General features: G+C 51.0%; 5 protein-coding genes across 12 annotated transcripts; all 5 read right to left on the reverse strand.

Moving 5' to 3' along the window:
- Positions 1-161: 161 nt before the first annotated feature.
- On the reverse strand, positions 162-3,745 carry MPDU1 (mannose-P-dolichol utilization defect 1). 4 transcript variants are annotated; one of them, XM_019664855.1, is made up of 7 exons: positions 3,429-3,745; positions 2,240-2,305; positions 1,935-2,067; positions 1,513-1,598; positions 1,279-1,397; positions 1,011-1,121; positions 656-872 (listed from the first exon to the last, which is right to left on the reverse strand). In XM_019664855.1, the coding sequence occupies exons 1-7, from the start codon at positions 3,586-3,588 to the stop codon at positions 747-749; spliced, it is 801 nt and encodes a 266-aa protein (XP_019520400.1). In that variant the 5' UTR covers positions 3,589-3,745; the 3' UTR covers positions 656-746. The 4 variants fall into 4 exon arrangements, with proteins under 4 accessions (XP_019520399.1, XP_019520403.1, XP_019520400.1 ...); XM_019664857.1 differs by having other exon boundaries at positions 1,279-1,382; positions 3,429-3,586; XM_019664854.1 differs by lacking the exon at positions 1,513-1,598 and having other exon boundaries at positions 162-872; positions 3,429-3,594.
- Positions 3,746-5,402: 1,657 nt separating this feature from the next.
- CD68 (CD68 molecule) lies at positions 5,403-8,081 on the reverse strand. Of its 2 annotated transcripts, none has more exons than XM_019664860.1 (6): positions 7,494-8,081; positions 7,002-7,420; positions 6,555-6,674; positions 6,349-6,421; positions 6,086-6,256; positions 5,403-5,808 (listed from the first exon to the last, which is right to left on the reverse strand). In XM_019664860.1, exons 1-6 carry the CDS (start codon positions 7,540-7,542, stop codon positions 5,675-5,677), a joined length of 966 nt encoding a protein of 321 aa, XP_019520405.1. In that variant the 5' UTR covers positions 7,543-8,081; the 3' UTR covers positions 5,403-5,674. The 2 variants fall into 2 exon arrangements, with proteins under 2 accessions (XP_019520405.1, XP_019520404.1); XM_019664859.1 differs by having other exon boundaries at positions 7,002-7,438.
- Positions 8,082-8,175: 94 nt separating this feature from the next.
- EIF4A1 (eukaryotic translation initiation factor 4A1) lies at positions 8,176-14,287 on the reverse strand. The gene is made up of 11 exons (XM_019664849.1): positions 14,130-14,287; positions 12,696-12,744; positions 12,134-12,266; positions 11,546-11,685; positions 10,505-10,673; positions 10,055-10,164; positions 9,697-9,840; positions 9,473-9,610; positions 9,278-9,367; positions 8,949-9,028; positions 8,176-8,842 (listed from the first exon to the last, which is right to left on the reverse strand). The coding sequence occupies exons 1-11, from the start codon at positions 14,150-14,152 to the stop codon at positions 8,698-8,700; spliced, it is 1,221 nt and encodes a 406-aa protein (XP_019520394.1). The 5' UTR covers positions 14,153-14,287; the 3' UTR covers positions 8,176-8,697.
- Positions 14,288-15,057: 770 nt separating this feature from the next.
- On the reverse strand, positions 15,058-23,310 carry SENP3 (SUMO specific peptidase 3). Its single transcript, XM_019664848.1, has 11 exons — positions 23,081-23,310; positions 21,510-22,235; positions 20,106-20,345; positions 19,899-20,010; positions 19,378-19,525; positions 19,201-19,248; positions 18,762-18,839; positions 16,481-16,618; positions 16,229-16,312; positions 16,058-16,108; positions 15,058-15,599 (listed from the first exon to the last, which is right to left on the reverse strand). The coding sequence occupies exons 2-11, from the start codon at positions 22,222-22,224 to the stop codon at positions 15,489-15,491; spliced, it is 1,725 nt and encodes a 574-aa protein (XP_019520393.1). The 5' UTR covers positions 22,225-22,235; positions 23,081-23,310; the 3' UTR covers positions 15,058-15,488.
- Positions 23,311-23,724: 414 nt separating this feature from the next.
- Positions 23,725-27,422, reverse strand: TNFSF13 (TNF superfamily member 13). Of its 4 annotated transcripts, XM_019664851.1 has the most exons (8): positions 27,210-27,422; positions 26,119-26,348; positions 25,698-25,776; positions 25,499-25,546; positions 25,236-25,354; positions 24,883-25,021; positions 24,534-24,627; positions 23,725-24,140 (listed from the first exon to the last, which is right to left on the reverse strand). In XM_019664851.1, the coding sequence occupies exons 2-8, from the start codon at positions 26,323-26,325 to the stop codon at positions 23,750-23,752; spliced, it is 1,077 nt and encodes a 358-aa protein (XP_019520396.1). In that variant the 5' UTR covers positions 26,326-26,348; positions 27,210-27,422; the 3' UTR covers positions 23,725-23,749. The 4 variants fall into 4 exon arrangements, with proteins under 4 accessions (XP_019520396.1, XP_019520395.1, XP_019520397.1 ...); XM_019664850.1 differs by lacking the exon at positions 27,210-27,422 and having other exon boundaries at positions 26,119-27,195; XM_019664852.1 differs by lacking the exons at positions 23,725-24,140; positions 27,210-27,422 and having other exon boundaries at positions 24,230-24,627; positions 26,119-26,664.
- Positions 27,423-27,457: the final 35 nt, after the last annotated feature.

Genomic DNA, 27,457 nt, shown 5'->3' on the forward strand with positions numbered 1-27,457 from the left:
GCGCATGCGCGTTCTGGGCTGTCCGCCTCTCGTCTTCCCGAGACTGAGTTGGACCGCCCCTTGTTCCCCGCTCGGTTTTACGCCACCGCCACCCCACCCCACCAAAGCCAGAGGGAGCAACACATTTTTTTTGTAGGATGAACACGGTTTTGTACAATTAAACCATGTCTCTGAGTCTTTATTGCCCCATCTCTGTTCCCCCTCACTGCAGCAGGAACCAGCATGGTCTCCACTCCCTTCCGCCTGGACCTGCCAGAGCAGGAACCTCCTCACCCCACCCTGGGGCCCTGCCTGAGTCATTCTCTGTCCCCCTCCCCCCACCTAGCACTGGGGTCCAGGAGACAGTCCCTGGCAGGCATAAACCTCTAGTCCTTTCCACTGTCCAGGGCCAGAAGAGAAGTGAGGGAATGGGGGGAACAGGGCAAGACTTTTGCCCAGAATCGGTAAGTAGCTGAAAATTGCTAAAGGAGGACTTTCAGCCAGATGATTAAATGAGTTAATAGTGCATACACAGGACAGCACACAACATGAAAATGTGAGCCTGAAAATCTACCCCCATCCTTTCCTAAGGACCTGAGTCCACCGACTATGCATTTCCACTAAAACAAACCCTGGCTCAAGAAGTTGCAACTACAGAAGAATGGGGAATGATTAAGTCACACCAGCAGACTGGCAGAGATGGGAAGGACCCTGAGGTTGGGTGGATGAAGGGAAACATGGAATGGATTCTGGGAGCCAACTCAGCTCTACTGCTCCTTTTTCTTCTTGTGGGGCGCCTCTGCATTCCAGTAGAAGAGAAGCTGGGCAGCAATGAGGCCATTGCATAAGGAAGAGACCACAAAGGTTCCAGCCATGAGTGGGTCTCCAGTTTCCTGGATGTGAGAGAGAGAGCTAGGGTCACTCTTCAGCCAAGCCCAAAAAAAGGTTCCAGAGGGGGCAGCTTTGAGCCCTCAACTGTGTCTGGTAAGATGAGATTTTAGTGCCCTCTAGAGGGAAGAATGTGCACTCACCTGAATGGAGGTGAAGATTCGCGCCAGGGAGCCCCCAAAAAGCAAAAAGACTGTGATGGCTGAGAGCTGGCCCGTGTGTCCGTTGCGGTAGTTGGTGGCTGCCTGGAGCAGCTAGAAGAGTTAACCTTCGTTCTGTCATTCGAATTCTTCCCATCACAGATTCCCACATTCCTCTTAGTCCAACAACCCCACACTGAGCTTCTACTCTGTCCCTCTCTCTCCCAGTATTCCCTCCCAACATTTTTTTTCCTTTGCTCCCAGTACCAACCTTCCCCATCACCACAGCAGGCACATTGGAGGCCTGGAGCAGGGTGACTACAGCCAGGGGCGTCAGTGGTGAAAGAAGCACCAGCAGGACCAGGGCATAGCACGCTAGGAAAGCGACACCTTGGGGTCAGGGAGACAAGGAGTCCTCATCAACCTCTGGAGTCCTCTGGCTTCCCTAGGCCTGAGTTCCCAGCAGGGCTCCCAAGAGCCACAGCCTGCTCTAAATCCCCAGCACCTTTCACAGTCTGTCCTCTGTAGAGCAGGACCAGGAAGCAGATGGTGACTGTCTGGAGCATCAGGAATAGGGCTTCACCCCAAGAGCTGCAGAGTTAAGAGTTGGAAGGAAGCAAGGCGGGCCTGGAAAGAGGCAGGGAAAGCCCCCAAAGCCCGTCCATCTGGGGACACGATTCTTTGATTACTCTCTGTCCTCCGCAGCCCTACTGATTCCTTACCTCCTGCCTCCCAGCACCTCCCACTTCTGATTGCCTCACTGTGGACCCAGGCACTCTTGGAATGCTCACCCCCTCTTATCACCTCCATATATGATGACTTGATTTCCAGAAGGGCTTAAGTTCTTCCTGCCCTTTTACCTCCCTCACACTAACCCCACCAGAGTTGTGGACAATTACCCTTGGGGATAAAGGGTAAGCTCCTCACCTGAAGGGAAAGTTGTTGACGATGCTGTAGACCATGGTCCCAGTCAATGCCACTAGTTCCAGCATTACTGACTTGACACTCAGCCCTTCGGCACTCTTGGCTCCAAGGATTTTAAACACCTGGGGCAATTTTACTGGAGAAAGGATGAGAAGGGCAGTGTTGAGAAGCTGATATCCCTTGGGAATTTAACACAACAGCTACTGGGAAGCATGTTGACCCCACTTCTGGTTAAGGGACCCATTAGCTTATGGCATTTAGCACTCCATCCCCATCCCAACAGCAGGAAAGGAAGATAAAATACATACCCAGAAGTGACCCAGCTACAATGCCCAGTCCCAGGCCTTTGCTGAGGAGAATCTTGAGACAGGGGACTGAGAAGAGAAAAAGGGATAAGCAAAGAGGAGACCTCTGGAACCAAGGCCAGGGCTTTCAGGAAGCAGTCCAAGCCGACAGGCTTAAAGCGCTACTGTGGGCTACCGCTGCTAAGATGATGATTACCCAAACAAGAAAGCCTTGTGTGCCTGGAGGCAGGTGAAAAAGGCCTCTCCTTGGTGCTGCAAATCATCATTCAGACCAGGTGACTTTCCAAAACAGCTTTTGCCATTCCTTCCCTCTGACCCAATCTTCTATTCTCTGAAGATTACATCTAAACTCCTTGTTCTGCCTTCTCTCCACTGCTCCCTGTATAAAGCTGAAAAATGCCCAATGAGTCCTCTGATCCTTTATTCCCCTCCACTGAGCGACTAGGTGATCCACTTTACATGTCTTTTCTCTTCAAGGACGGGTCTCTTCCATATTCATTCCTGAACCCATTATCCCTGGCTCTACCCTTCATTTTCTCTAGCCTTGACGTTTCCCCCGCAAGGTGCCTGGCCCAGTGGCAGTCAGATTCTCAAGGATCATGAATGCGGCTAAAACTGTTCCAGGAGCACAGTGGAGTAACACGAACTGACAGGGGCAGACTGGGAAAGCTTCCCAAAGGGTCTGATGTCTAAAGTGGACCTTGTTGTGGAGGTGCCTCGTATAAAGAGAAAGATAAGCAAGTTATTCCAAAATTAGACCATGAGCAAACGTGGAGGTTGGAAGGAAAGCCATCAGGAAGACAGGAGCCTTTGGGGAGATGCCGCTGAAGGCCTGAATTCACCAGGCTTGGAATCAAGTTTAACCTTGCTCTTTAAGGTACAGCGACCTACTAAAGGTTGGAACTATTTGATCATATTTTAACTTTGTTTTATGAAATTGAGTCTTTTGGCCTTTCATTTGTCGCTAAAGCATAAATTTCACAAAGAATTACTTCCACCGGGCAGCTCCCACTCTCACTCAAAAATGGCGTCCTCCCTCTACGGAGAGCGAGACACTTCCGCCCCGCTCAGAAGTAACTTCCGCTCAGGACAGCGTGCAATAGTCACAGCGGTCCCTTAGTACGCTTCACGCCCCACTTATGGTCCTAGGGCTCACCAGTAGAACTTTGACTGGATGCCGAATAAAACTCACCGTGAAGCAAGTCCCACTGGACTAAAATTTGGTCGTAGCATTTCTCAGGTAAAAGAATCGGAACCAGCACCCGTTTGAGCGGCCCGTCCGCCTCGGCCGCCATGTTGCAAAAGTAGCTTCCGCCAGGCTCTCCAGACCGGCATTGATTTACGGCGCGCATGCGCGTTCTGGGCTGTCCGCCTCTCGTCTTCCCGAGACTGAGTTGGACCGCCCCTTGTTCCCCGCTCGGTTTTACGCCACCGCCATCCCACCTGCAGTAGCGTGATAGGTCTTGTCCAGAGACCGTGTTTTGGATGCACCCTCCCTGCTCGAATTTTAAAGCCTGCCAAAGCGTACATGTACGCCTGCGCAGTTTCATCTTTCGCGCCTTTGTTTACCTTTCTAGTTTGGAAGCAAGATTTATCCGGCTTTTCTGTGCTTCTGCTGGGCGCCATCTTGTCTTCTCCCAGCTGACTTTATATTGTTCGAAGTTAAGAGAGAAGAAGCGTTGAGTCTCCAAAATGGAGTTGGGTGAGGGCGCTGTAGCTCTGTAACTCCTGTTCTCTCTGCTTCTCCAGAGGGAATGGCATGGGTGGGAGCAGGACATTTGTGCCCTACAGCCCTCCGTGTGTCCCAGGCTGTGGGCAGGGCCCATGCTTCTCCCTCCTCTGGTATGCCTAGGACTTGGTGGATAGGTGTACCAGCAGCTGCTGAGTCGGGACAGTGAAGCAGAAGAGGAGGAAGTGGGGACGGCGAGACCAGTTCCAAGGGAGGACAGTCACCCCAGCCCCCTGAGGGGCCGAGCCCTGGCAACCTCCATGATGCACAAGCAGGGTCCCCTGTGTTCCCTCCTACCCTACTGGCCCGAGGGCGCCATACTTGGGGCAGGGCCTGCTCCTCCGTCTTTGACCACTTCCTGAACAAGGACTTAAGCAAGGTTGAGAGGGCCCAGCAGCTCCTCTTGGGAAAGGGTACCTTTCTCAATGATTACCCTGTGGGAGCTATGTCCTCTGCTACCCAGCGCTGCGACACCAACTCTGCCATCCCCTGTGGAGGTGAGCCTGGCCATCATGCTGTGGCAGCCTAGTGCCTGCTGCAAGTACTACGCTGTCTTGCAGCCCTTTGGTGATTCTCGTGCCACAGTCTGCAAGGTCGCAGCGATGTCTGAGGTGGTGGTGGGGCTGCTGGGGCCCTGCCACGTGCAGGCTGCACTCAATGGGGTGGGTCTTCAGGTCCTGGTGGTTGCTTTCTATAGCCTTATGTGGCTCTTAAAACTGGGAGGGCTCCATTCTGGCCCCCAGTGATTGCACCATGGCCTACTATAAAGGGCAGGAGTGGCATTCAGTGGTGGTGCAAGCTGTGGCTGTCTGGCAGGCCCTTTTGTAGGATCTGGACACAGGCTGCTCGGGAGGTGCCACTGACTACCACTAGGTACACCACCACTTAGGACATCAGGGTTGGTTCCATGGGTGGCACAGGCTGGAAGTATGTTGTTCCCAGGAGCAGAGAGGGTTACTATCTGGAGGTCAGAGTACCCACTGCTCCCATTGTTGATGAAACCCTTTGCAGGTGAGATAAGAGCATCCCAGGTGCAGCAGGGTTTAATCAGGCTGTTCAGCCAGCCATGGACACGGTAGGCAGGACAGGCATTCTTGTTGCTAAAGAGCCACTGGCACAGCCTTTGGAAACTAAATGACACAGATGTGACCTTCCAGCGCATATACATTGCTACTGCTGCCTGCTTCACCTGTAACCACCTGTATATCAGGGTCAGGAAGGCCACTGGGATGGGTGGCTCCACTGGGTTGGAGGGGAAAGGAAAATGGAGCAGGCAGGGACCCCAGAATGAGGAAGGGAGGCAAGACAGATTCAACACCAGGTGTGCCAGACTTTGGGGAATGAATTCCTGAGGGTATTTGGTCAGACATTGACATTTGCCTCCCTCCTCACCGGCTATTGCTGGCTCCCTGACACAACCATGGAAGGCACAGAAAGTGTTGTGACAAGAAACTCACAGCTTTTAATCCTGGCAGTAAGGACAAAGAAAACCAAAGACAGATTTGAGTAGGTTTTACTATTCTCCCACTTGGGAGGTTGGGGGAGAGGGGAATCTGTCATATTTAATAAACATCTCCCCTCATCCCTCCCAATTGCATTATCTCTACTTTTGTTCTTCACGACAGTGAGGAAAAGATCACTGTCTCTGAGTCAGTTGAAGGGTCAGAAATGAGGGCATCCCCTGGTGCCTTGAGTGTTGGGACAAATGCTCAGAGGGGCTGGTAGGTGGGTGGGCGTCTCCGGAAGATGCAGAAGGTAACAAGCACCAGGGTGAGAAGGCCAAGGGCAATCAGGCCGATGATGAGAGGCAGCAAGATGGATTGGTCACTGGGACAAGAGAAACCTGGCAGAAAGATAGGGCAAGTAGGCATCACAATGGTGGTGGTGGCTGGGATAAAGGTGGGAGGACATTAGGAAGTAGGAGATTGGTGAGGTCACTTAAGTGACAACAGTAAATGAAAGGGGAGAATGGGCAGCCTTGTAGAGCAGGGGAGGACAGTTGCCCTATGACAGGTCTGAAGAGGGAGGACATTTTTGGGTGTAAGACGGGAGTTTATAGACCTGGAATAAGGGTTTTCAGTGCCATGGGAGAGTTCTAGGAAGGAAGGAGTAGGTCTTACTTGGCCCAAAGGCCCCTGTAGTGGGCAGCTGAGCAGCTTGTAGCTTCAGGAAGAGCAGGTCGAGATGGAAAGCTGGTGAAAGAACGATGCTCGCATTTCTGCAACTGAAGCTCTGGCCCATCGGGGCTTGGAGTTCTCGAAGGGATGCATTCTGAACTGAGAATGTCCACTCTAAAAGAGTGAGTTAGGGTCAGCTCCATATCCATGTCCCCCACTCCCCCAGGGAGTCCAGTGCAAGTGATGGGAAAGGGACATTTACTTACGTGCTGCCAGCGGGAAGGACACATTATACTCCACAGCCATAGAGTTCAGGTAGACAGTGCTCTGCAGTGGCTCCTAAGGAGGTGACCAGGAAGGCTCAGGGAAGCAGGGGAGAGTGGTATCCATGTCCACAGAATAAGCAGTGCGGCAAGGTATTGGTAGGGGTCGGGTACTTGGAGGGTGAGAGTGAGGGATGAGGGTGCGGTACCTGCTTGAATCCAAAGCTGAGCTGTCCATAGGGGAATGAGAGAAGCAAGTGGGGATGGGCACCCTCACAGTCCCCCTGGGCCTTGGTTTTGTTGGGATTCAATACAGAGATGCCCCAGTTCTGTGGAAGTTAAAGATGAGAAGGTCACAAGGCTACACAGCTAGCTATGCCATCCAAGGTGCTCTGTTCCTTTCATCCCCACCCTGTCCCTTCTCTGCTCTTCCTTCTTCCCTTCTGAACCATAGCAAGCGGTCTCACCCTTCTCATGTCCACTGTCTTTTTTTTTTTTTTTTTTAGCTGAGCCATCCTGCTACCTGTTGGCAGCTCAGCGGCTGCTCAGCTCGGGCTGGACTCGAACCGCTGTTGCTCAGAGCTCAAACTCTTGAGCGAGCTCTTAACCAACTGAGCCACTCAGCCGGCCCCCTGTCCACTGTCTTTTAGGTTTACCTGTCCTCCATCCTGGGTTGGGTACAGAACTCGAAGCTGAATCTGGGCTTGGAGGTGGACACAGGGCTGGGAGCCATTAATCCAAGTGTAGTCTCCTATAGCAGCCTTGGAGCCTGGGCTAGGACTTGGAGAGGGTGGAGGTGGTCCTGGGTGGGGGAAACTCGTAGAGGATCCTGGGCTGCTGGCAGTGCTGTTACTTGTTGGATGAACTGTGGCATTTCCATGGCTGGTGGTGGTGACAGGACTGTGAGTGGCTGTTGTAGTTTCATGGCTGGTGGTGCCTAAGGTAGTGGTTCTTTGGCTCTTGGTAGTACTGGGGCTGGTTGTTCCAGTGCTTCCTGTAGCTGTAGATGTCACCGTGAAGGATGGCAGCAGAGTGGCCGATTTTTTATGAGGACATTCATTCCCCGTTTCCTGGGCTTTCAGCAGAGGAAAGACTGGTTAGCAACCCAGGGGCAGACCTTCTTCCCAGCGGCTCTCCCCTTCTCTTACCTGCTAGTAGCCCCAGCAAGATCCCGGAGAAGAGTACAGCCAGCTTCATGGCAGAACAGCCTCAACCCAAGTCCAACTAGGTTGTCAGTCCCAGCTGCTTGTTGCTCAAGTTAAATCTTATTCCCAGCCTTCTTTTGGAAGAGGAAATGAAAGTCTTTGACTTCCTGTAACTGAAGCTAACCCTACACCCCCAACCTGACTCAGGCACCTCAACCCCAGCCACCAATATCTGAGTCATTAAATTTTTGTCATTAGATGATTGGCCCCTGGCTTCACATAAGTGGGAGTTGTCAGGATCAAGCAAGTCATGTGGGCAGAATGAGTTGGGAGTTTTGGAACAGTTGATCCTTGGGAACCCAGACCCATGTATCTACTTGAGCAAAATTTAAGTGGTAATTACAGAACCAGTTGAGAAACAGCAGCCCATTTCTAGAGAAAAATTCAATAGGATGTCAAGTTACTTTTCCCCCTTCCATCTATCACTTCCTCTTGGCTGAGACATGAGGCACTTGTGATGGTGATTGCCCAACCCCTACAGAAGGGTCACGCTATCCAGTTAATATGACCTTTGGGGTTAACTAGAACAGTAACATAACAAATGGGTAAATGTTAGCTGGGGGAGGGGAGATATACTCCATTGCAGGTGGGAGGGAAGGGGAAGAAAGAAATGAGAAGCCAAACAGGCAGTTTCCAAGTCATTTTATTCAGAATTTTGTGTTTGTTTCCTGAATCAATAAATACTATACAAAACAATGTAAAAATGGCTACCATTTTTTCTCCCCTGCTCCCCCCACCTGGGGACAGTACCCTGGGCCACCTAACTCAGGGGGTTCTCTCCTCCAGATTTGGTCCAGCAAATGAGGTTGAGTGACAATTATAGGCCCCTTGAATCATTTTCAAAGGAATTTGGCTGGGGTGGAAAGAGCCTCTGGGATTTGGAGGTTAACTAGGGAAGTGGATTAGTGTTTTTGGGAGAAGAGACGGCGCCTGGGGCAAGAGCCTACCCCAAAGAAAAGGGTATCTAAAATGTCCACGGTTCCTTCTTTGCCTCAAAAAGTGACATTTATTCAAAGACAAAAAAAAAAAAAAAAAAAGAAAAAAAATGACAAGATGTCCATCCCTTGGCTCCCTTCCCTCCCCCCTCCTGCTCCTCCTCAGCCCAAGGACTGAACCCCTGGCTGGTGCGAGGTGGCAGGCCAGCCCCTCAGATGAGGTCAGCAACATTGAGAGGCATCTCCTCAATGGAAGTGTTGTAGAAGGTCTCAATATCTCGAAGAGTCCTTTTGTCTTCTTCTGTCACCATGTTAATAGCCACACCCTTACGACCAAATCGTCCACCACGACCAATTCTGGAAAACAAGGACATCTTAGGATACACGAGGATAAGGGACACGAGAAACCAGAAACTTCAGCCCAGGATTAGGCATAAGGGAGGGGTTGGGTGAGTACACTCACCTGTGGATATAGTTTTCCCTGTTGGTGGGAAGGTCATAGTTGATGACTAAAGAAACCTGCTGCACATCAATGCCTCTGGCCTATGGAAAGAAAGACGACAGCTTCAGCCTGTAAGTGAAGATATTGTCTATCCAGAAGGAACTTGGGACTTATGTAGGCAGCCAAAGGCAAAGGAAATACACATCTGCCTCTCCCCTGAAAACCTGAGGCATGCCAGATTTTATTCCAAGTTGCTACTTTCCTGAAGAAGGGCACTAGTAGGCCCCTTGGAGAGGGAATCACCTTGGTTTAGCCCTCCCCAGTTTTCTCCAAATTCCCCCTCCACTCACCAGCAGGTCAGTGGTAATCAATACTCTGCTGGAGCCAGAGCGGAACTCCCGCATGATTACATCCCGTTCCTTTTGGTCCATATCTCCATGCTAGAAAACGAAAGAGAAGGGTATGACAGGCACACTGGTACTGAGAACTGGCTGTAAGTAGAACACTGACATATACATACTGCTGGGGGTGGGGGGAGAACCCACCATGGCAGAAACAGTGAAGTCTCGGGCGTGCATCTTCTCAGTGAGCCAATCGACCTTTCTTCGAGTGTTGATAAAGATGACTGCCTGGGTGATAGTGAGGGTTTCATACAAGTCACACAGTGTGTCCAGTTTCCATTCCTGGGGGTGGGGTAGGGTGAGAAAAATCAGTCAGGGGCTATACACAAGGACTTACTACCAGACCTGCCTCCTGCACTGGGCCCCACCTCTCGTTCCACATTGATGTAGAATTGGCGGATACCCTCCAAGGTCAATTCTTCCTTCTTGACAAGAATCCGAATGGGATCCCTCATAAATTTCTTGGTCACCTCAAGCACATCAGAAGGCATTGTGGCCGACAGCAAAACCACCTAATGGGAAAAAAGAGCAGCTTCAGAACAAGAGATACTCCATGCCACCGCCCCTAGGTGACTACCTAAAACAGAAGCTAATGCAAAAAAAGGCTTAAGGGAAGATTGGAATTCTTTATGGTTCCTCTGGCAGTTAATGTTGCTGTTCTGTTACCCTAATGACACTAGTCCACAAAGGATCAGCTATACAGCTAAGACTCTCCATGTCTCTCACCTGGGTGTTGCTGTTGAGCTTTTGGAATATGTCATAGATCTGGTCCTTGAACCCACGGCTTAACATTTCATCAGCTTCATCCAATACAAACATCTTGATGTATTTGGGAGCTACAAAAAATAAAAAAGTATCAACAAGAAGTAATGGGCTTAACTTTCCCTATCAAGAACCAGGAAGGGACAGGTGGTCTGCTCTCAGAATTCCAAGATTGATCCTTTGCCTGGGAGCCCCCTCTGCCAGGCCAGACAACAGCCCTGGAAAGTAGAACACTACCTGGGCCAAGACAGGGAAGCCAGGCTCAGATGACACGCATGGGGTTCATCACAGAGCAACTCTTTTAGGGGGGAAAACTAGCCTCACTGGGAATAAAATTGTGGTCAAGTGGAAAGACTGGGAAAGCATGTAGAAGAGGGAAGTGACCCAGAGGACTAAAAAAATTGAGTTACTCACACAGGTATCTCCGGTTAAGCATATCAAACACACGGCCTGGGGTACCCACGATGATATGCGGAGCTTCCATCTGCAGCTTCTGCACCTCAGCACGCACATTAGTACCCCCAATGCAGGCGTGGCAGGAGGCACCCATGTAATCTCCTAATGCCATGACTACCTTCTGTATCTGAACCCAGAAAAAGATAAGTGCTCACATATTAGCTACAACTAAGTCAAATCCCATTTTAAGTTTATTCTTTCCAATAGACATGCACTATTAACTCACTTTTCAGTGAGAAACAAATTACATTTAAGACCACACTGATTCACCAACAGCCCTCTAATTTCAATGTAGCTTATCATCCTAGACGCCCCCTCCCCAACTTTCTGAAAGCCAAATGTGGACCCACTTATACTTGATCTCATAGCAACCAGTTTTATGTAGAATGACACATGTCCATGTCTTACTGCACTACTGCCACAAAAGTGGTCATGTTCACTCTTAAAAAACATTTTAAAACGATACCCCAAGCATCAATTAATAATCTATTTATGAAACCAGTCTCTTTCCCCCCTTCAAGATCCAGGAGAACAGTCCAGCATTATGATTTTATGGGCGCCCCAGGCATGAAATAGGCTGACCACCAAATCCAGCCACCAAGCTAGGACGGGACATCTACTTTGCCCCTTACTAAAAGCAACACCACAAATCAGGAGTCTCTTTGCCCATTGCCAGTGGCTTTGTTCATAAAACAGCCACCAAACTTGCCCAACTAGCCAGGCTCCACCCAGCAGCCTGGACTCAGGAAATGGGTGGAAGGAAGTGGAGCATATTGTGTTTGGGTAGAAAAAGAGCTTTTTATTAACCCAGAAAGTCTTAAGAGATCTACAAGCCATCAATTGATTTTCTTTAGGTTATTTCTTTTTCCTCCAACCCACCTGCCCCATACACCTCAGTTCTTCCAAGGTGGTGGTGGTTGGGAAGCATACTCTGGTTTTGGATTATGTTGATTATTTCTAAACCAGTCCTTCAGGAGGGGTAAGAAGGTACACTCTCACCTGCTGCGCCAACTCTCTAGTAGGCGCCAGGACCAAGGCCTGCGTGGCTTTAAGATCCAATTCAATCTGTTGCAAGATTGATATGGCAAAAGTGGCCGTTTTTCCAGTCCCAGATTGGGCTTGAGCGATCACATCATAACCTAAACAAATCAGGAGAAAAACTTGATGTGGTAGAGAGAATATACTTTGAGATCATGAGACATTCAAGGCCTTGTTTAATGAGAGCAATAAAGCTACACACCAAGCATGAAGTGCTTCAGACTTCACTCCATCACAATACAGTACCCCAATGAGAACAGATCTGGAAGCCAGATTCACTTAACGCATTTAATAACTATGATTTTGGGCTAGAAATACAGCTGTAAAGAACAAGTATAAGATAGCTAGAACACTACCTTATTGAAATCAAATTAACAATTCATGTGTCCAGGGCATGAACCAGGCATGGGCACAGACCAAAAGCCAAGCTGGGATGAACAAGGAGTTACTTTGTCCCTGGCTGATATGAGATAACCACCACCAAACCAGGTGCCACTCTACCCAGGCCAGGGACAGTCCAAAACTTGTTCTAGGACAGAGGAGTCTTACCCTTGATACAAGGAAGAATGGCTCGCTGCTGGATGGCAGAGGGCTTCTCAAAACCATAGGCATAGATGCCACGGAGGAGGGACTCCGAGAGGTTCATGTCATCAAAACTATCAACAATCTCATTCCAGTTACTCTGTAGAATGCAAAGAAATTAAAGTATAAGTGAGCCTCTACACTGGAGCAAATTGGAGCTTGTAAGCTTTCACCAAAGCTTCTGAGCCCACAATCTCTTCTTCCAGGAAGCCAGCTGGTTCTACATGGTCTGGGAAATCACTCTAAGGGCCATTCCACTTGTAAACTTTGAGACTGAAGGTTGTAGAAGGGAGGACAGGACCCAATTTAAATGACATGTTTTGTACATACCATCAATGACATAAACGTTTTAAACAAATCACTATAAAACACTTTTAAGACTTCCTGTGAGGAAGGCTTCTTTAGGAGCCTGGGTTCTAGTTTAATCTTAAGTCACGGAATCACCACCCCAAGAAACCAGGAGACACTTCTTTCGTAGCACTGCCCTTCCTAGAATTGAAGGACAATGATGATAGGGGTCCAATCTCACCTCGATGACGCCTTCGGGCTCCATTCCATCGGGGCCATTGTCTCTGGATCTGTTGGTTTAAAGTATGACATGTTGACTAAGGCACGTTAAAAATTCCGACAGCCAGGCTCTTCCTATCAGCAACGGGCCTTGCATGATGCCATCAGTCTTCACTCCCTGAACCACCCCACCCCCACCCCCACTCCCACCCCAGTTCCTAGAAAACAGTCGTTATTTTACATTTGAGTCAAGCCTTTGCCCCATCCAGGGAGCTGCTCAAGTCAGGCTGCCCCAACATGATAGGATAACGCTTCTACAAGACTCAAGGGCTGGGAGGAACGTCGCCACACTTAACGAGGCCGGGAAGTGGTGCTTGGCTTTGGGCCCACGTGTCCCGCACTGGCGGTTCCAAGGCCAACCGCATGCACCTCCCACCGTGGCCCCAGCGCGCCGGAAGTCCCGCCCTTCACCTCCCAGATCCGAAGGTAGGACATCCCCTTCCCCCCACGTCATTCCGCCCGCGCCCTCCCCCCACTCCCTCCAGCCCATCTACCCCCCTCGCGGTGCCCGGATGTGGGAGGCCGCGGGCGGTGGCGGCCTCGCGCACAATGAGCTCGGGCCGAGCTAGCACGGGGGGAGATTGCACAACACTTAAGAGGCGAAGCGGACTGGGGGAGGGGAGCATCTGAGACAGCCATGTGCTCACTTCCTCGACCACCCGGCGGGGTCTCCCCCCACCATGGAACAATCCACATCCAGCCCGCCCCGTCCCGAAATGGCATCGCCCTCCCGTACCTCAGGGCGCTCACCCCCGAAGGAAAGTGGACCTGCCCATCTGCAGTTTGCCAATTGACCGGCTTGTGCGGCAAAATGGACCCGCCCGCCGGGCGCCGGGTGGGCTTCTGGCGCCTCACGCGGCTGCTCTTCGGGGTTAGGCTCAGTCCTGACCGTCAAGAAAACCAGCACTCTGAACGGCCAGTTTCTTCTTCCCCGACCCGTATCTCAACGCGACGAAACGACTGGACATTAAACCCAAGGCTTCCCCCCCCCCCGACCTCAGCGAATGGTACCGCCAGAATCTTCCGAAATTCCGAGCGCGCACGAGCCCTCCCTACGGTAGTGAGGCAACCGGACCAGCCGCCTCTTTCCCACGCTAGGTCGCGACCTCGTCTCGCCACTCAGGGCCGGGGCTTCGCGCACCGCGTAGGAGCCCCCTAACGAATCTCGCACCCTGGGCCCCAAATGCCGGGCTGTCCTCGCCCTCTGTACAGGGCCTGGTGGCAGCATCGGCGGTGGATCCGCCCCCTCCTTCCTTCCCCCAGGACCGGTCCTCCCGGCTTGGTTTCCCCGCAACACTGGAGGGCCTAGGGTGGTGGGCCTTAGCTTCCCCCCGCGCGGGGCTCTGGGAAGAGAGCGGCAGGGTGATAGCCCCAATCTCGCAATTGCCTTCCTTACCGGGGATCCTGACTCGCAGACATGATCCTTAGAAACTAGGGCGGAGTGCCCGCCCATCGACAACTTATAGCGCCCCTGACCCCGCCCTAGCCATCGCATTGGCTTGGCAGCCTCGGCCCCGCCTGCCCGCTCTCAGCAACTCGGCGTGACGTTAGTTCGTAGGCGCTGTGGCACGCAGCCACCATTGGATATGTTGAACGCCTATCAAGACGAAGACCCGCCCCGCGGCCTCATTGGCTACAGGGCCCGCCCTTCTCACCGGTACGGAAGTGACATATAAGAGTCAGGCCTCGAGGCCTGGCAGCCATCTTGGGGCCCTGCACCCCTACACGTGCGGAGGCGATAGTATCTCAGTCATGTGGCCTAGTAGGCCCTATCACGGAAGGGGGGCGAGGTTTCAGCCTCCAGGGACTTCCGGGCTCCCGGGACTTCCACTTCCTTTTACCTCTGCTGTAGGTCTCCACTGGACCTATATTTTATTTTGTTTTCCAGCATAGGCAGATCTGACACCGCTCCGACGTGTTCCAAGTATACCAGGGATGATACCAGTAATCAGGAGCCATACCCTAGCGGGTGGGAGGGTAGGAGGGATGGAATAATCGACTTCTGGGCTTAAGAGCATTTGGGGTTGCTGTCATGAATCCTGACCGGCTCTCTTAAATGTCCTGTTCCCCAACTTTAGTACCTCTCAAGTTACTTTATTTTTGAGGATTACCTACTGTTGCTCCTTCCATCCCTTGCTCTCCTGGGTGGGAGATTCTTTTGGATGACTAAGACATGATGTTGGCACTGTCTGAGCCAAAGATGGAGAGGTGGCCCCTTAAATCTCAAGACCCATAAAAAGATAGCGAACAGCACTTGCTGGAGAAAAGCCTGAGATAGAGCACATCCACTAGTTTGAGGCCCCTTAAGGAAGACCACCACTATGTATCTCCAAAGGATCCTTTATTGACCAGAGCAGGACCGTGGCATTTATATATATATATAAAAAAAAGTTTGAAGATCTGGCAGGCAGTAATCCCTTTGCCCGCCCACCACCCCCAGCACAGATTTTCCTGGACCCACCCACACACGTGGAAGGGGGATGACTGCCCCAGGCAGGCTGCAAGGCCATACTCTCCTGCAGACAAGAGGGGAAAAGGGGCTTTTCCATAGCCACCCCCTAAACATCAGAAATCAACAAGTATTCTCTCAAAGAAAAAAATACAGAAATCAATTAAAACATTTAAATATGAAAAACCAAAGGGAATTGGGTGGGGAGAGGCGGGTGAGGAAAGGAATTGGAGTTTCTTGGGAAGGAAGGGTCTCCCATGTCCCCCTGCCCATTAAGGAATGGGCTTGAGGCCTGGGATATGAGGCTCACACAGTGAGTTTGCAGTGACACAGCTCCTTGTAGATCTGCCGACGAAGTTTGGGCATGTCCTGCTGGGTGAAGCTGAATGGCTGAGACAGGGCCAGGTGCTTGCAGTACTGGGTGTTAACAAAGCAGGCCATGAGAACCACCTACTGAGCATCCCCCCCAAGTCAGGACCTGTGCTACACATTTCATGAAATATGTCTCACTCGATCTTTCAGGGAACATGCCCATTTCACAAACAAAAGAAGCCAAGATCCCACAGGATAGGGCTCAAAAAGTCTGACTCTAAAGCCAGTGTTCTTACTTGGTACATGAAATACCTACTGTTAAATAGAGAAAACACTTTGCATCGGGGGTCATGAGGCAGGTATATCACAGTCAGAGACCAAGGACCAGAGACTCAGTCCCAATGTTGGATGGGGAAGCCAGGAGAGGACCGAGAAATCAGGGTTTCTGTGTTCTAACACATATGGTTACTCCTCACTCCACAGGTCGCTGTGAGCCAAATGAGGGATGTAGAACAGCCTCCCATCTCCCTCCCAATCCTTTAACCCAAATAACATCTGCTTACCTGCAACACAAAGGCGCCACAGTCACTGTCATTATTCTGCCTGGCCACATTCTAGAGAAAAGAAAAGAAGGTAGGCCCTTCATCTGGAGAATCCTAGGGATGTGGCTGCAATTTCTGCCTCCTACCACTATGCCCACCACCAACCCTGTACCACTCCCTCTAGAAACTTACCATTTTGAAATAACCTTTCCAGCCCTGGTGGAAATCCAGCCGGTCTTTCTTCACTGCCTCTGCCTGTAGATACTTGGCAATATGCTGTGTACATGGAGAAAAAGAGGAAGTGAACCGAAGGTATAGTGGTCACAGGCACCAAGCCTAGGTTGCTTCTCAGAGACCCCCAAACACACTCTTCTGGTTGGAATGCCACACTACTGGACATCCTCCCCACATTCTACCCACCTCCTTTCCCCTTCCCTGTCAAACCTTAGGGCAGCGGCGGTTTAGGGTGCGCTGCGAGTCAAAATAGGTGATGGTGCGTCGCCTCACATCAACAGAGATGAGGGACCAATGCACCTCCAGGTGGATGGGGATTAGCAGTAGCTCCTTATTGAAGATGTCCACCTAAGGAGGCAGTGCCAGAAGTCAGGTATGACAGCACACGAGTCCTGCCTACTGCCAAGAGGTTCTAAAGAATGGCAGAGCAGGCAAGGAGCCAAGTGGGCGAACACAAGACCCAGCCCCTGGATGTCCAGATTTTTGGAGTAAGGGAGGAAGGCAAGACAGAGGAGGTGGTGTCAAAACAAACACTCAACAGCCAAGGATAGGCGAAGTACTTTTCACACATCAAAGATACAAATGCTTAGTAGCTAAGCACCCAGGCTCAGGATTCTGAAGCCAGACTGCTAGGGTTCAAATCCAGCTCCTCCATTTACTAGCTTATGACCATGGACAAGCTACTTAATAACTCTCTATACCTGTTCCCTTATCTGTAAGAGAATGAAAATAACAGTACCCACACCTCATCCATTCGTTATGAGGATTAAACTAGTTAATATCCATAATCCACTAAAAACAATGCATGGCACCTAGTAAATGTCCAATCAGTTAACACAACAATCCTTCAAGGATGTTCTCGTAGTCAACCTAAGAATGGGGTAACTGTGGCTTGAAAAAGGAAAGTAATTTGCCCAAAGTCATAGAAGTAAGTGGCTCAGTTGGTTAAGAGCAAGAGCTCTGAGCAACCAGGTTGTCGGTTTGATTCCCACATGGGCCAGTGAGCTGCGCCTGAGCTAAGCTGCCGCTGAGCTGGTGAGAGTGTGAGCTCTTAGCAGCAAGGTTGCCAGTTCGACACCTGTATGGGATGGTGGGCTGCTGCACCCCCTTCCCCCTCCAACTAAGATTGAACACAGCACCTTGAGCTGAGCAGCCGCGAGCTGCCAACGGGTGGCCGGATGGCTCAGTGTGCAACAAGGTTGCCAGTTCGACTCCCGCATGGGATGGTGGACTACACACACCCCCGCCCCGCCCCCTAACTAGACTGAAAGCGGCAACTGGACTTAGAGCTGAGCTTGCGCCCTCCACAACTAAGACTGAAAGACAACAACTTAGACTTGGAGCTGATGGGTCCTGGAAAAACACAATGTTCCCAATTCCCCAATAAAAATCTTAGGGGAAAAAAAAAAGAAATGGCAGAGATGGAATTCAAACACAGGTATACAGAAGGCCAAGTTCTTTTCAATGTATGTGACCCTGCCTCTACAGGGAGAAGCAGGCTTGCCAAATCCCTGGGAGTATATAAGCTTTTGAATTTATGGACAGAAATTAGGTAATGCTAGAGCCAATGTCCTACCTTACTGTAGAAATTTCCTGGCCTATGAATTGGAGAGAACATTTTTCCCTCACTAAACCTGCTCTCCCCCTAATTATTTTCCCCAATAACTTAGTCCAAAAACCTAGGCATCATCCTTGATTCCTATCTCTTCATCATTTTCCACATCCAATCTGTCAGAAAGTCCTACTGGTTCAACCCACAAAACTTATCCTAGATAAAACTATGTACTTCTATTTCTACCTTTAACACTCTGGTCCAAGTTTCTCATGTGGACTTCTGTGCTACTCTCTTAGTCTGCCTACTTCTACCCTTGCCCCATTTTCAACCTATCACTGAAATAAGAGTTTAAAACATGAGGCACTTTCCCAGCCTGCTTAAAATTTTCAACGGCTTCTCAGTACACATAAAATAAAACCTACCCAACCCTCCATGCCTTACATAATCTCGGACCAAATTTTCTATCACTTTCTCTTTGCTCTCTCTGTTCCAACCACAGGGGCTCTCTGTTCCTCAAATGTTCTTTCTCACTTTGAGTCCAATGTAACTTGCTGTTCCCTTTGCCTAGAACACTTTTCCCCAAAATTTGCACATGGCTAACTCCTCAACATTCAAGTCTCTGCCAAGAGAGGCCATCCCAGATGACCTGATCTAAAAGTACCGACTTCCCATGCTATTACATTACTGTTTTAATCTGTTCACAGCACTTATCACTAGCTGAAACTTAATTTGCTTATTCTCACCCCATAAAGGCAAGAAGTTTTCCTTATTTAACACTGTATCCTTAGTGCCTAGAACGGTATCTAGCACACAGAAGACATTTAATAAATATTTGAAAGATTGAATGAACAGGATTGGAAAAACAGCTTATAAAAATATAACTCTAATTCTTTAAAGGCAAGATGTTACACAAGTAGATGTGAATTCATAACTCACGTTTTTGGTCCACCTTTTCACCCCATCATAACCCTTGGTACGGAGTTTATCGTAGAAGAAACTGTTGAAGAAATGCACCTGTGCCAATGATAAAAGAGTTGGATAGAATTAAAAGACCTCAGGCTCTCCTGCTAGCTGTTCTCTCCATTTCATTATGGCTCTAAGGACTGTTTTCAACAACCTGCACTCCAATTCATTGAGGGTAAAAAAAAAAATTATTTTTAACCTTATCTTACAGCTTCCCATCCCAATTTGTGGGGTTAGCCATAGGGGAAAAACACTGAAGACTGGGGGAAAGGAATAGAATTATTACGATCAGGACAAAGATTATAGATCTGAGTTTAGTAGGTTATCTTCTACCGCCTCTCCCCATAAACAAAGGCCCTCTTTATGTAAAATGGGAGAAATAAAAGGGACTGAAAAATCTGGTTAAGCCTACCTTTTCAGGGACTGTGTCCATGACCAGGTCTCCATACATGTTCATCACCTGGGGAGGAGATGGGAAGCAACTTGCCATGGAGGGTGCAGCATGGGTATAGGGCTCCCCCATGAAGAGGGCCCCAGACACCCTATTCCCTGAATCCCCTCTTGGGCCTATTTCGCTACACCTCCTCACCTGGTCATTGAGCCAGTTCTGTCCATACAAGGTCCCCAGGTCATCCATGGTCAACACGTGCCGTTTATAGGCCACTCGGAAGCCCCTCACCATGGCATTTCCTGGCATCCGCTGGTATGACTGGATCAGCTGCAGCACCAGGCCCTTCCTGAACAGGCCAAGGGTGGAGTCACACAAAAGACAAAGGGGCTAGGGCACAAAGAAGTACCTTCTACTGCATAGGATAAGAGTCTAAACTACCTCCTCCCCTTTTGGGTCACTGACCCTTTTTATGACCTGCTAAAGGCCTACACCCCAGAAAAAAGCACATGAATACTCAGGTATACATAATATTCCAGGATCTCAGGTAAAGACCCTCCCAGTTGGCTTACAAGGACTTAGCACCTTGCCTGTAGATTCCCCCCTTTAGTTCTAGCTTCCTTTTTCTCAAGTACATCCGAATGGCAGAAAAAGCAGTAGCATTCTTTCCCCATCCCCCAGGTCCTAGCCCTCTTCTGAAGGGCATCTCTTTCATTACTCACCTGGAAGGTGTAGAAAATTCCTGCTGGAAAATGTCCTCCAATTTCTCTACTACCTCATCAGTGCTGAGGGGGATGAGGCTGCCATAAGTTTGAAGGAATTCATCTAAGATGCCTGAGTGGAAGAGGGAGAGAAATGGGGTGAGACCTCCAGACACTGACCTAAGAATTGGCTGAGGCATACAGACTAGGTCCTCTAGGGTTCCTTACTCTGCACACAGGTCACATGCTCCTCTCGCAGGGGGCTATGCTGGCCAGCTTTCTCCCCAGGCCGCTCTGCTTCTTCTGCAGTGCCCAAATCTGAGCCCTGAAAAAGTTCCTGGGCCACATGGTCCCCGATGCTGCACACATTGCTGATGAGGATGCTGGCATCAGAGGGTGCCAGACTTCGCTCCCCTTCCGGCCCAGATGGTCCCCCAAAGCCATTGGGCAGAGTACAAGAGAGGAGGCCTACAGGGCAGGGAAACAGGATGGGGATGAGAAATTGGCTCAAATGAAAGGACAAGGGGGAAATTAAATGATGCCCACAAATTATAAGACCACGAGAAGGATGAATTGAAACTGACTCTACCAATATAAAGTCTAAGGAATAAAAAGACCCTAAAGCATGAGATAAGCATGTCCAAGACGTTATAAAAGAACAGAGAAAGAGTTACTACAGTTGACCCTTGAACAGCATGAGGATTAGGGATACACCCCCACAATTGAAAATTACATGTAACTTTTAACTCCCCCCAAAATTCAGTGGTCCTTCAGTATCTGTGGAGGACTGGTTCCAGGATCCCCATGGATACCAAAATCCACGTATGTTCAAATTCTTTATATAAATGGCAGAGAACAATGCATACTGTCAGCCCTCCGCATGTGTGGATTCCAAACTGCAGACTGAAAATACTGTCTTCGATTCGAGTTTGGTTGAATCTGCAGATGTGGAAACTTGCAGATTCAGAGGGCCGACTCCACATATAAGTAGACTTGGGCAGTTCAAACTCGTGTTAAGGGTGAACTGTACTTATAGACGGGGAAAGCAAGAAAAGGCTAGGATTCAGAGATGTAAATTTCAGAGATATTTGTCACCACTACATGCCTCGCACCTAACGTATTATCTGACATATAGCAAAGGCTCAATAAATAGTTGAATAATTCATAAAGACACAGAGAGCCTAAAATTGTTTTGTTGGGGTTCACCAAAAGAGAAATATTCTGAGTGAGAATGCCACATGCAACCATACAGGTGATGTGCTCCACTATTCAGAGAGATTCCAACCCACCACTGAGAATGGCACCCCCTGGAAACACACATGAAAGGGCCCTTCTCCTGAAAGGCCGATTGAAGAGGGATTTCAAGAGAACATGGCTGACTTTTCTAAATCATGTCTCCCTTTCTCATCTACGCATAGGACACCTACTTAAGGATTCTGTATCCCAGTCTTGACTGCCTTCCCTGACTTAGTTCCTGCTCAAAGTGGGGCTTAAGACATTTCACAGCTATTCTGGACCCCCTCACTCTGCCATCCTACTTTCCTTAGGCCCATTTTCATCATAACAAGAGGCTCCTATTCCTCCAGGATCAGGGTCCTCCCCAACCCCTCCTCCACCCCATGCCCACCTTACCTGAGTCAGGGTCCAGAGGAGACTTTGGAGTCCACCTTAATCCATCTTCCTCCATGGGGGGCACAGAGGGTACTGGTGGAGACCCTCTCACCCCATCCTCAGCCATGAGAGCACCTAGCAGACCCAGCCGAGGGGGAGGTGGCCCCCGAGGGGAGTCAAAACGACAGCAGGGGGATGGCACCTGCGGTGTAGCACCCCCTTCCTGGGGTGAAAGATGGTTCTTAGGGTGTGTGAGGCTCCGCCGCCGGCCCCGATGACGCCCCCAGAGCTTCCAGTGGAATGTCAGCGAGGTGCTTTTTGAGTAGAACAGCATCTGGAAGGCTCTCATAGCTCTGCGGCGGCGCTGTAAGCAGGTTTTTCGATGAGTAGGACGGGGAGGGCGAGGTCGCTGGGTGGCTCCCAGCTGACCCCATCTGGGGGGCAACCTCCAAGCTGCCACTTCCTCTTCCTCATCTTCATCTTCGTCTTCCTCTTCTTCTTCCTCCTCTTCACTAGCTGAGGCATCGAAAGAAGGCCGAGGGACAGGGAGGCGTCTGGCTGGCACTGTGGTCCCTGACCCAGGATCTGGCCCAAACCCTCCACCTGATTTTAGTCGGGGTTTTGGGGGTGGGGGCCAACGAAGACGCTCTCGCCTAGGGCTTGAGTAAGCTGGGGCTATGCCAGGTCCAGGAGGCTCAGGCCCCCAAGACCCGGTGCCTTGTATAGTCTCCTTCATCTTCCAGTAGCCTGTAAAACAAAGGTTAGTGTCAGAATCCAAACATCCTGTCCCCCAGATCCTGTCTCTCTTCCTCAGCATACCTCTTCTAAACCAGATGCAAATAAACTAGGATTCAGAGACATGCAAAAAGGAAAGAGAGAAAAAAAGCAAAACTCCTAACTTCAGATTTTCCTGGTTAACATGGTCGACTATGGACCTTTAACGTCTGTGCCATCATCATCTCTCTCCTACCCAGATAGAGGCAAGGGAGAATGGCTAAGCAGCAGGCCTTGGGGATTTTATTTTTCAGAACCCCAGATCAAACCCAGGATTTTCAGACTCTACTTCTCTATTTTAATACTACCAGGGTGTACTAATTGACAGCCTAATAAGGAAGAAGGCTCGGGAATCCTAACATGATACAAAAACACAACTTCCACAAGGAAGCCATGATCTACAGTGGGAAGAGAGTTATCTATCATCCTGGAGTGAACTGGGGAAGGGGCACGTTCAGGTCGTCTCAGGGGGCAATGGGGATGCCACGCCTATGGTTCAGAAAGTAGAACCTAATAAAAAAGGATTTTAAAGAAATCTGAAAGAGAACCGAATCGATGCTTAAGCAGCCTAATCAAGACGCTGGGACAGAAATGAGCAGCGCGAGCCATACTGGCCCAGCCCCCTCTCCTGCTCTGTCCCCGGGGACCAGAATGCGTCCCAGCACCGGTATGGTCCTGCACGCTCGGACGGCTGGGAGTCCAAGGGCCTTAAGAAGACCCTTCGAGGGCCTCCTGGGCTCCGGTTAAGTGGGAATTAGGTCCAGGAATGGGAAGGGCCGGAGCAGGGTTGGGGGGGGGAGGGGAAGGGGCGTCCTCACCGGGAGAAGGGAAGCCGGACGGACGGGCCCGAGGGCGGGCGTCTCCGGCCTCAGGCTTCCCGGCTCATCTCTCTGGCGACGGCGGCAGACCCGCCACTCCTGCTGTCTTCAGGCGTAGCCGTCTCAATTCAGAATTCCAACGCTTCTGGCCCGCGCGCCGTGCCGCTGAGCCGCCCCGCCGCGGCCGCCTCTTGCTCTGCTTCAGCTTCCACCTCCACCACCTCCCCCTCTTTCCCCTCCTCCTTCCCCTCCCGCGAGCCCCAAGCCCACCGGCGGTGGCGGCGCACAATTACTACGTCACACCCGGAGAACAGCGCCGGCGCGGCCACCACGCTTCTAGTCCTGCCTACCTGTGAACGTCGACGCCACGGGACCGTCCCGCCCCGGAGCCCCACGCAGGGCTGCGCCTGCGCACACCCGCTGACCTGGGCTGCGCGCAGCGACCGCACCACACGCTCTTTTGCGCCTGCGCGTTCTGTGTTGCTTCACGCCCCGCCGAGTATTTGTCCTCGACTCTAGGGCTTGGGCACCCGGGTCGAGATACAGTTGGTGTGGTGTGGCGTGCCAGAGGAGAGTCAGGAGGGCAGGAGATCAGGTAGAGGGACGGGGCTGAGGCAAGGCAGTGGGGGAAATGGATCCGAGGTATCATTTATTCTCTTTTATTTAACTTTAAGCAGAGCTTGAGCAGAAAGAGCTTGCAGGAGTGAGGCAGGACCAGCACAAGGGCGTACGATTCAGCCAAGGCTCCCTGGCGACCCGCCTCAGCCAAAAGAGGGGCTTGGAGTGACTTGCCATGCCAGGGGGACGCACAGCATAAAAGGCAAAACTTGGGACTCGAAGAGTAATGTGGCTGCAAGGGGACTGTCGTCGTCGGGCACCCCCTTCAGACGGGCCTATAATAAATACACCTCTGGAGACAGTGATGGAAACTGAGGTCAAATGAATAGAGAGAAATGAGGATAATTCGTTCTCATGGGGTGAAGAGGCAGAGGTTACCTGGAGGGAGGTGTGGCATAGTGAACCAGGAGTTTTCCTGAGTGAAGGGAGGCTTTGTGGATTTCTGCCAACAGACAAGATGATTCTCTCAAACTGCCGCTAGATGGTGGTGCTGTTCTGGAAGCATTCCAGTGGGACCCAAAGCAGGTCTAGACAATGCATTATCTCCCCACCCCTCCAAAGCCCCAAGAATTTGGGGCTGGATGGAGGGTAAAAGCAAGATATTCTACCTCTTTAATATCTATTAAACCAAAGTCGGGGTGGAAAGGGAATAGGGAGGAAAAGAGAGAGTCATGAGCTGTCAAACCCAGCGTTCCAGTCAAACCCAGAAGAGGCCTGTGTTCCTGCCCATTCCCTGTCCTTTGTCTAGTCAGCTCTTGGCTGTCTCCAATATGTACCCACCCTGGTCTTCCAAGCCCAGAACCACCTTTTACAACACAATCACAGTTTCACAAACCCCAGGAAGGTTCCATGTGGAGAGAGGCTAAGTTTCGCCCTTGCTCGGGGGATTATGACACTAAGAATATCCCCTTGGTGTAAATGGAAGACACCTGAGAAAAGGGAGAAAATGGATGCTAAGTGAAGCACAGCCATGCAGATAATCTGATGTTTCACCTTTCCTTCTTCAGATCAACCTTTTTCTGCTTCCTGCAAGGACCTAGGTATTCTGTCCTTCATTCCTCAGATCCAGCTCTACATCTAGGCTTCCAACCCCCCGTTATGGCTCTCTCTCTGTCACTACTACCCCTAGGTCAGAGATGCCCTGCTCTTCTCACATCCACCCCTACTGCCTACAAGGCTCTTACCTGCACTGTAGCAGCTATTGTAAGCCCAGTCTGGGTTGGAGGGCATACTTCGTATACACCGGAATAGAGTCTCCTGCCTTCCTTGGCCCTCCCGAGACACCACTTGACCCATGGTGAAAGTCACATCATGAAACAGAACCTGGCAGGGAAAGGAGGAGATGTTGAAGAAAACAGGATAGTGTGGCTCAGTTCTGGAAGGCTTCAGGAGCCCTGACAAAGGAGCCAAGGAATGAAGAAGGGTCTTCTAAGTATGGTATGAACAGAGGGTTGGAACCCTCAGTATTGGGGCATAAGGCTCTGGGAGAACAGGTCTCCAGGCCTCCACATGAGGTTCAACATTTGTTTGGGGTTACCTGGCTGTACAGCAGATAAACTCCAGCATCCCAGACTCGAACAACATATCCTTGGGCCTCCAGGCCTCTCCCACGCTTAAGAACTGGTTGCCACATCACCTCTGTCACATCAGAGTCCTCTGGAGGTGAGGAGTGTGGCAATCAGGATTTCTATGCATTCTCAGGTACTTTTCACCTTTAAGATTCTCCAGGGCCCAGCTGTCAGCCCCAAAGTTCCCAGATCTTTTCCCTCCCCAAAAGCCATTATTTAAAATAGTGCTCACCCTTGGAGGTAATGTTAATGGGAACAAGGTGCAGAACTGAGTGCTTCTCTGAGGAGAGAAGGAGGAAATCTCAGCAGTGCCCACCTACCCCAGTTGCCCTGTTGTCAGCCCTCCACCCTTACCCTGACTTGGGGTAAAAATCTCCAAATCCCCATGCTGCTTGATCACCTCCCACCCCGCTGTACCCCAAAGGCCTCACTCTTCTGTTTATGGGTGAGTACTGCTCTCCTTCTCCGGGATCTCTCCCCATTCTCCTGAGCTTCCAGGCTGTCAGGGCTCTGCTCATGGAAAGAAAGTCAGGGTTAGGCTTAAGATGCAAAAGATCCAGACAGCCTTACTTTTCAGCCCTCCCACCATCCCAGGAATGCCCCACATCTCTTATGCACCTTTCCCCAGCAACCTGAGTCTTGGTGCTGGCTCTATTCCAGGATCTGGTAGGTACAAGAAGCATTAATCTTTAACAATTTCCTTTCCTGGAATGGCTGCTCCCTTGACCTCCAAACCCGGGACCTCTCTTGCACCCACTTGGAACTTTGCAGACTAGGAGGCTAGAACCAAGAGGCCCAGAGACCCTGGGCCTCCCATCCTTCTCCCCCAGACACCCTTTTCCCCTCACTCACCTGCTTCTGGAAGCTGAGCCATGGATACCCTTCCCCCTTCTCAGAGGGCCCTCCAGTCCTCTGCAGCCGGGTCACCTCTCTCCTTAGGGTTTGCAGCTCTGTTTGTTGGTTCAGCAGAGCCATGGCACAAGCCACAGCTCCCAGAGCTGCCCCCCAACTCAACCAGAGGGCTACTGAGAGTGCCGGCTCTCGGACCTGGCCCCTCATGTCTCCTGGGGGCCCTTTGGGGGCTAGCAAGGAAGGAGATGAGGCTGGCATGAGCTGGGGACACCGCCAACAGCTATGGTCTCAGGAGTGGATGGCAAGGAGGTGGCAGGGAGGGTGGGAGTACAGGCAGTGGTGCAAAAGGGAGGAAGGGCGTTACGCAAGGGAGAAATAAAAAGGAACTTGAAAATAAAAAGGAGGGAGGAAGAAAGCAAGCTAGGGGCACTGTTGGTGCTCCTGGCACCCCGCTGTGGGGCCAATGTTGTCTTGAGACCCCCCAACCCTCCTCCAGCCTCAGGAGAATTTGGTGTCAGTCTCTCTAGGAAGCACGGGGCTGCCAGTGACACCCAGGAGGAGCGGCCAGAGCACAGGAACCCTGGGGCGGCCCCAGAAGTGGGGGAGGGAAGGTTGGCTGGCTATGGGGCATAGTGCCAGGAGCAGGGATGGAGGGACAAGCTGGGCAGCATCGAGGGTCAAGGGGTGAGGGTGGAAGATCCTCTGGGCTCAGGCCAGGGAGAGATCTCTGGGGAAGTTTGCTAGGAGTGACTGAAGGTGGGAAAGGAGGGGAGGGGGCCAGTGGGGAGAACCAGGATCGTGGAAGAAAGAAGCTGGCTGAGTTCTCGGGTTAAGGCCAGGCCGGGTGTGTTGGAATAAGGCCTGCACTACTCCCTGTGCTGAACTTGGCAAGCAGGACTTCCTGTTTCTTGAGAAAAGCTCTTACATAAGGCTCTGGACGAAGAAAGAAAGAGACAGCCCCAAGCACCCTACCACTGTAGGATCCCTCCCCTGGATCCATGTTCCTGGGTCCCAATGTCCTGCTTGCTGACCCTGAAACCCCCTCTAGGCCTCATCCCACCCCACATCCCAGCCAGGGCTAGTGCCAGCACCTGCTGAAAGTCCCAAGGCTGCCAAGAGGAAGGGCCCCTGGGTCTCCCAGCTAGGGATTCCCCGCAGGAGGAAGCCCGCCTCCTAGGTAAATGAGGCTGCTTCTGCTGGACCTTGGGCAGAGGATTAATTTTTTTTTCCTGGCAGTTTGCCTTTCCACTCTCAGGGGTTGAAGGCATGTGGGTCCCCACTCCCAAGCCTGTACCCTGCCCTGGAATTCCAGGTGTTTTACACCCCACTCCCCAATCCC

The sequence above is a fragment of the Hipposideros armiger genome, unplaced genomic scaffold (genome assembly GCF_001890085.2).
Source record: "Hipposideros armiger isolate ML-2016 unplaced genomic scaffold, ASM189008v1 scaffold_431, whole genome shotgun sequence".
Lineage (NCBI taxonomy): Eukaryota > Metazoa > Chordata > Mammalia > Chiroptera > Hipposideridae > Hipposideros > Hipposideros armiger.

What these genes read in the sequence shown, in the direction of transcription:
- SENP3 (XM_019664848.1), bottom strand. Translation starts at nt 22,224, where the DNA reads ATGAAGGAGACTATACAAGGCACCGGGTCTTGGGGGCCTGAGCCTCCT. An exon ending in TGAAAAGGTGGACCAAAAAC is followed by an intron (nt 16,619 to 18,761) that starts GTGAGTTATGAA and finishes CTGCCTCCTTAG; the next exon opens with GTGGACATCTTCAATAAGGA. An exon ending in GTGGCGCCTTTGTGTTGCAG is followed by an intron (nt 15,600 to 16,057) that starts GTAAGCAGATGT and finishes GTTAACACCCAG; the next exon opens with TACTGCAAGCACCTGGCCCT.
- TNFSF13 (XM_019664850.1), bottom strand. Translation starts at nt 26,376, where the DNA reads ATGCCAGCCTCATCTCCTTCCTTGCTAGCCCCCAAAGGGCCCCCAGGA. An exon ending in TTTATCTGCTGTACAGCCAG is followed by an intron (nt 25,022 to 25,235) that starts GTAACCCCAAAC and finishes TTTCCCTGCCAG; the next exon opens with GTTCTGTTTCATGATGTGAC. An exon ending in CAATAGCTGCTACAGTGCAG is followed by an intron (nt 24,628 to 24,882) that starts GTAAGAGCCTTG and finishes CCCTTTTCTCAG; the next exon opens with GTGTCTTCCATTTACACCAA.
- EIF4A1 (XM_019664849.1), bottom strand. Translation starts at nt 14,152, where the DNA reads ATGTCTGCGAGTCAGGATCCCCG. An exon ending in CATTCTTCCTTGTATCAAGG is followed by an intron (nt 11,686 to 12,133) that starts GTAAGACTCCTC and finishes TGATTTGTTTAG; the next exon opens with GTTATGATGTGATCGCTCAA. An exon ending in AGGGAAAACTATATCCACAG is followed by an intron (nt 8,843 to 8,948) that starts GTGAGTGTACTC and finishes CTTGTTTTCCAG; the next exon opens with AATTGGTCGTGGTGGACGAT.
- CD68 (XM_019664859.1), bottom strand. Translation starts at nt 7,542, where the DNA reads ATGAAGCTGGCTGTACTCTTCTCCGGGATCTTGCTGGGGCTACTAGCA. An exon ending in CAACCCAGGATGGAGGACAG is followed by an intron (nt 6,675 to 7,001) that starts GTAAACCTAAAA and finishes TAACTTCCACAG; the next exon opens with AACTGGGGCATCTCTGTATT. An exon ending in GTCCTTCCCGCTGGCAGCAC is followed by an intron (nt 6,257 to 6,348) that starts GTAAGTAAATGT and finishes TCACTCTTTTAG; the next exon opens with AGTGGACATTCTCAGTTCAG.
- MPDU1 (XM_019664854.1), bottom strand. Translation starts at nt 3,588, where the DNA reads ATGCGCGCCGTAAATCAATGCCGGTCTGGAGAGCCTGGCGGAAGCTAC. An exon ending in GTCAACAACTTTCCCTTCAG is followed by an intron (nt 1,398 to 1,934) that starts GTGAGGAGCTTA and finishes CCTGACCCCAAG; the next exon opens with GTGTCGCTTTCCTAGCGTGC. An exon ending in GAATCTTCACCTCCATTCAG is followed by an intron (nt 873 to 1,010) that starts GTGAGTGCACAT and finishes TCTCACATCCAG; the next exon opens with GAAACTGGAGACCCACTCAT.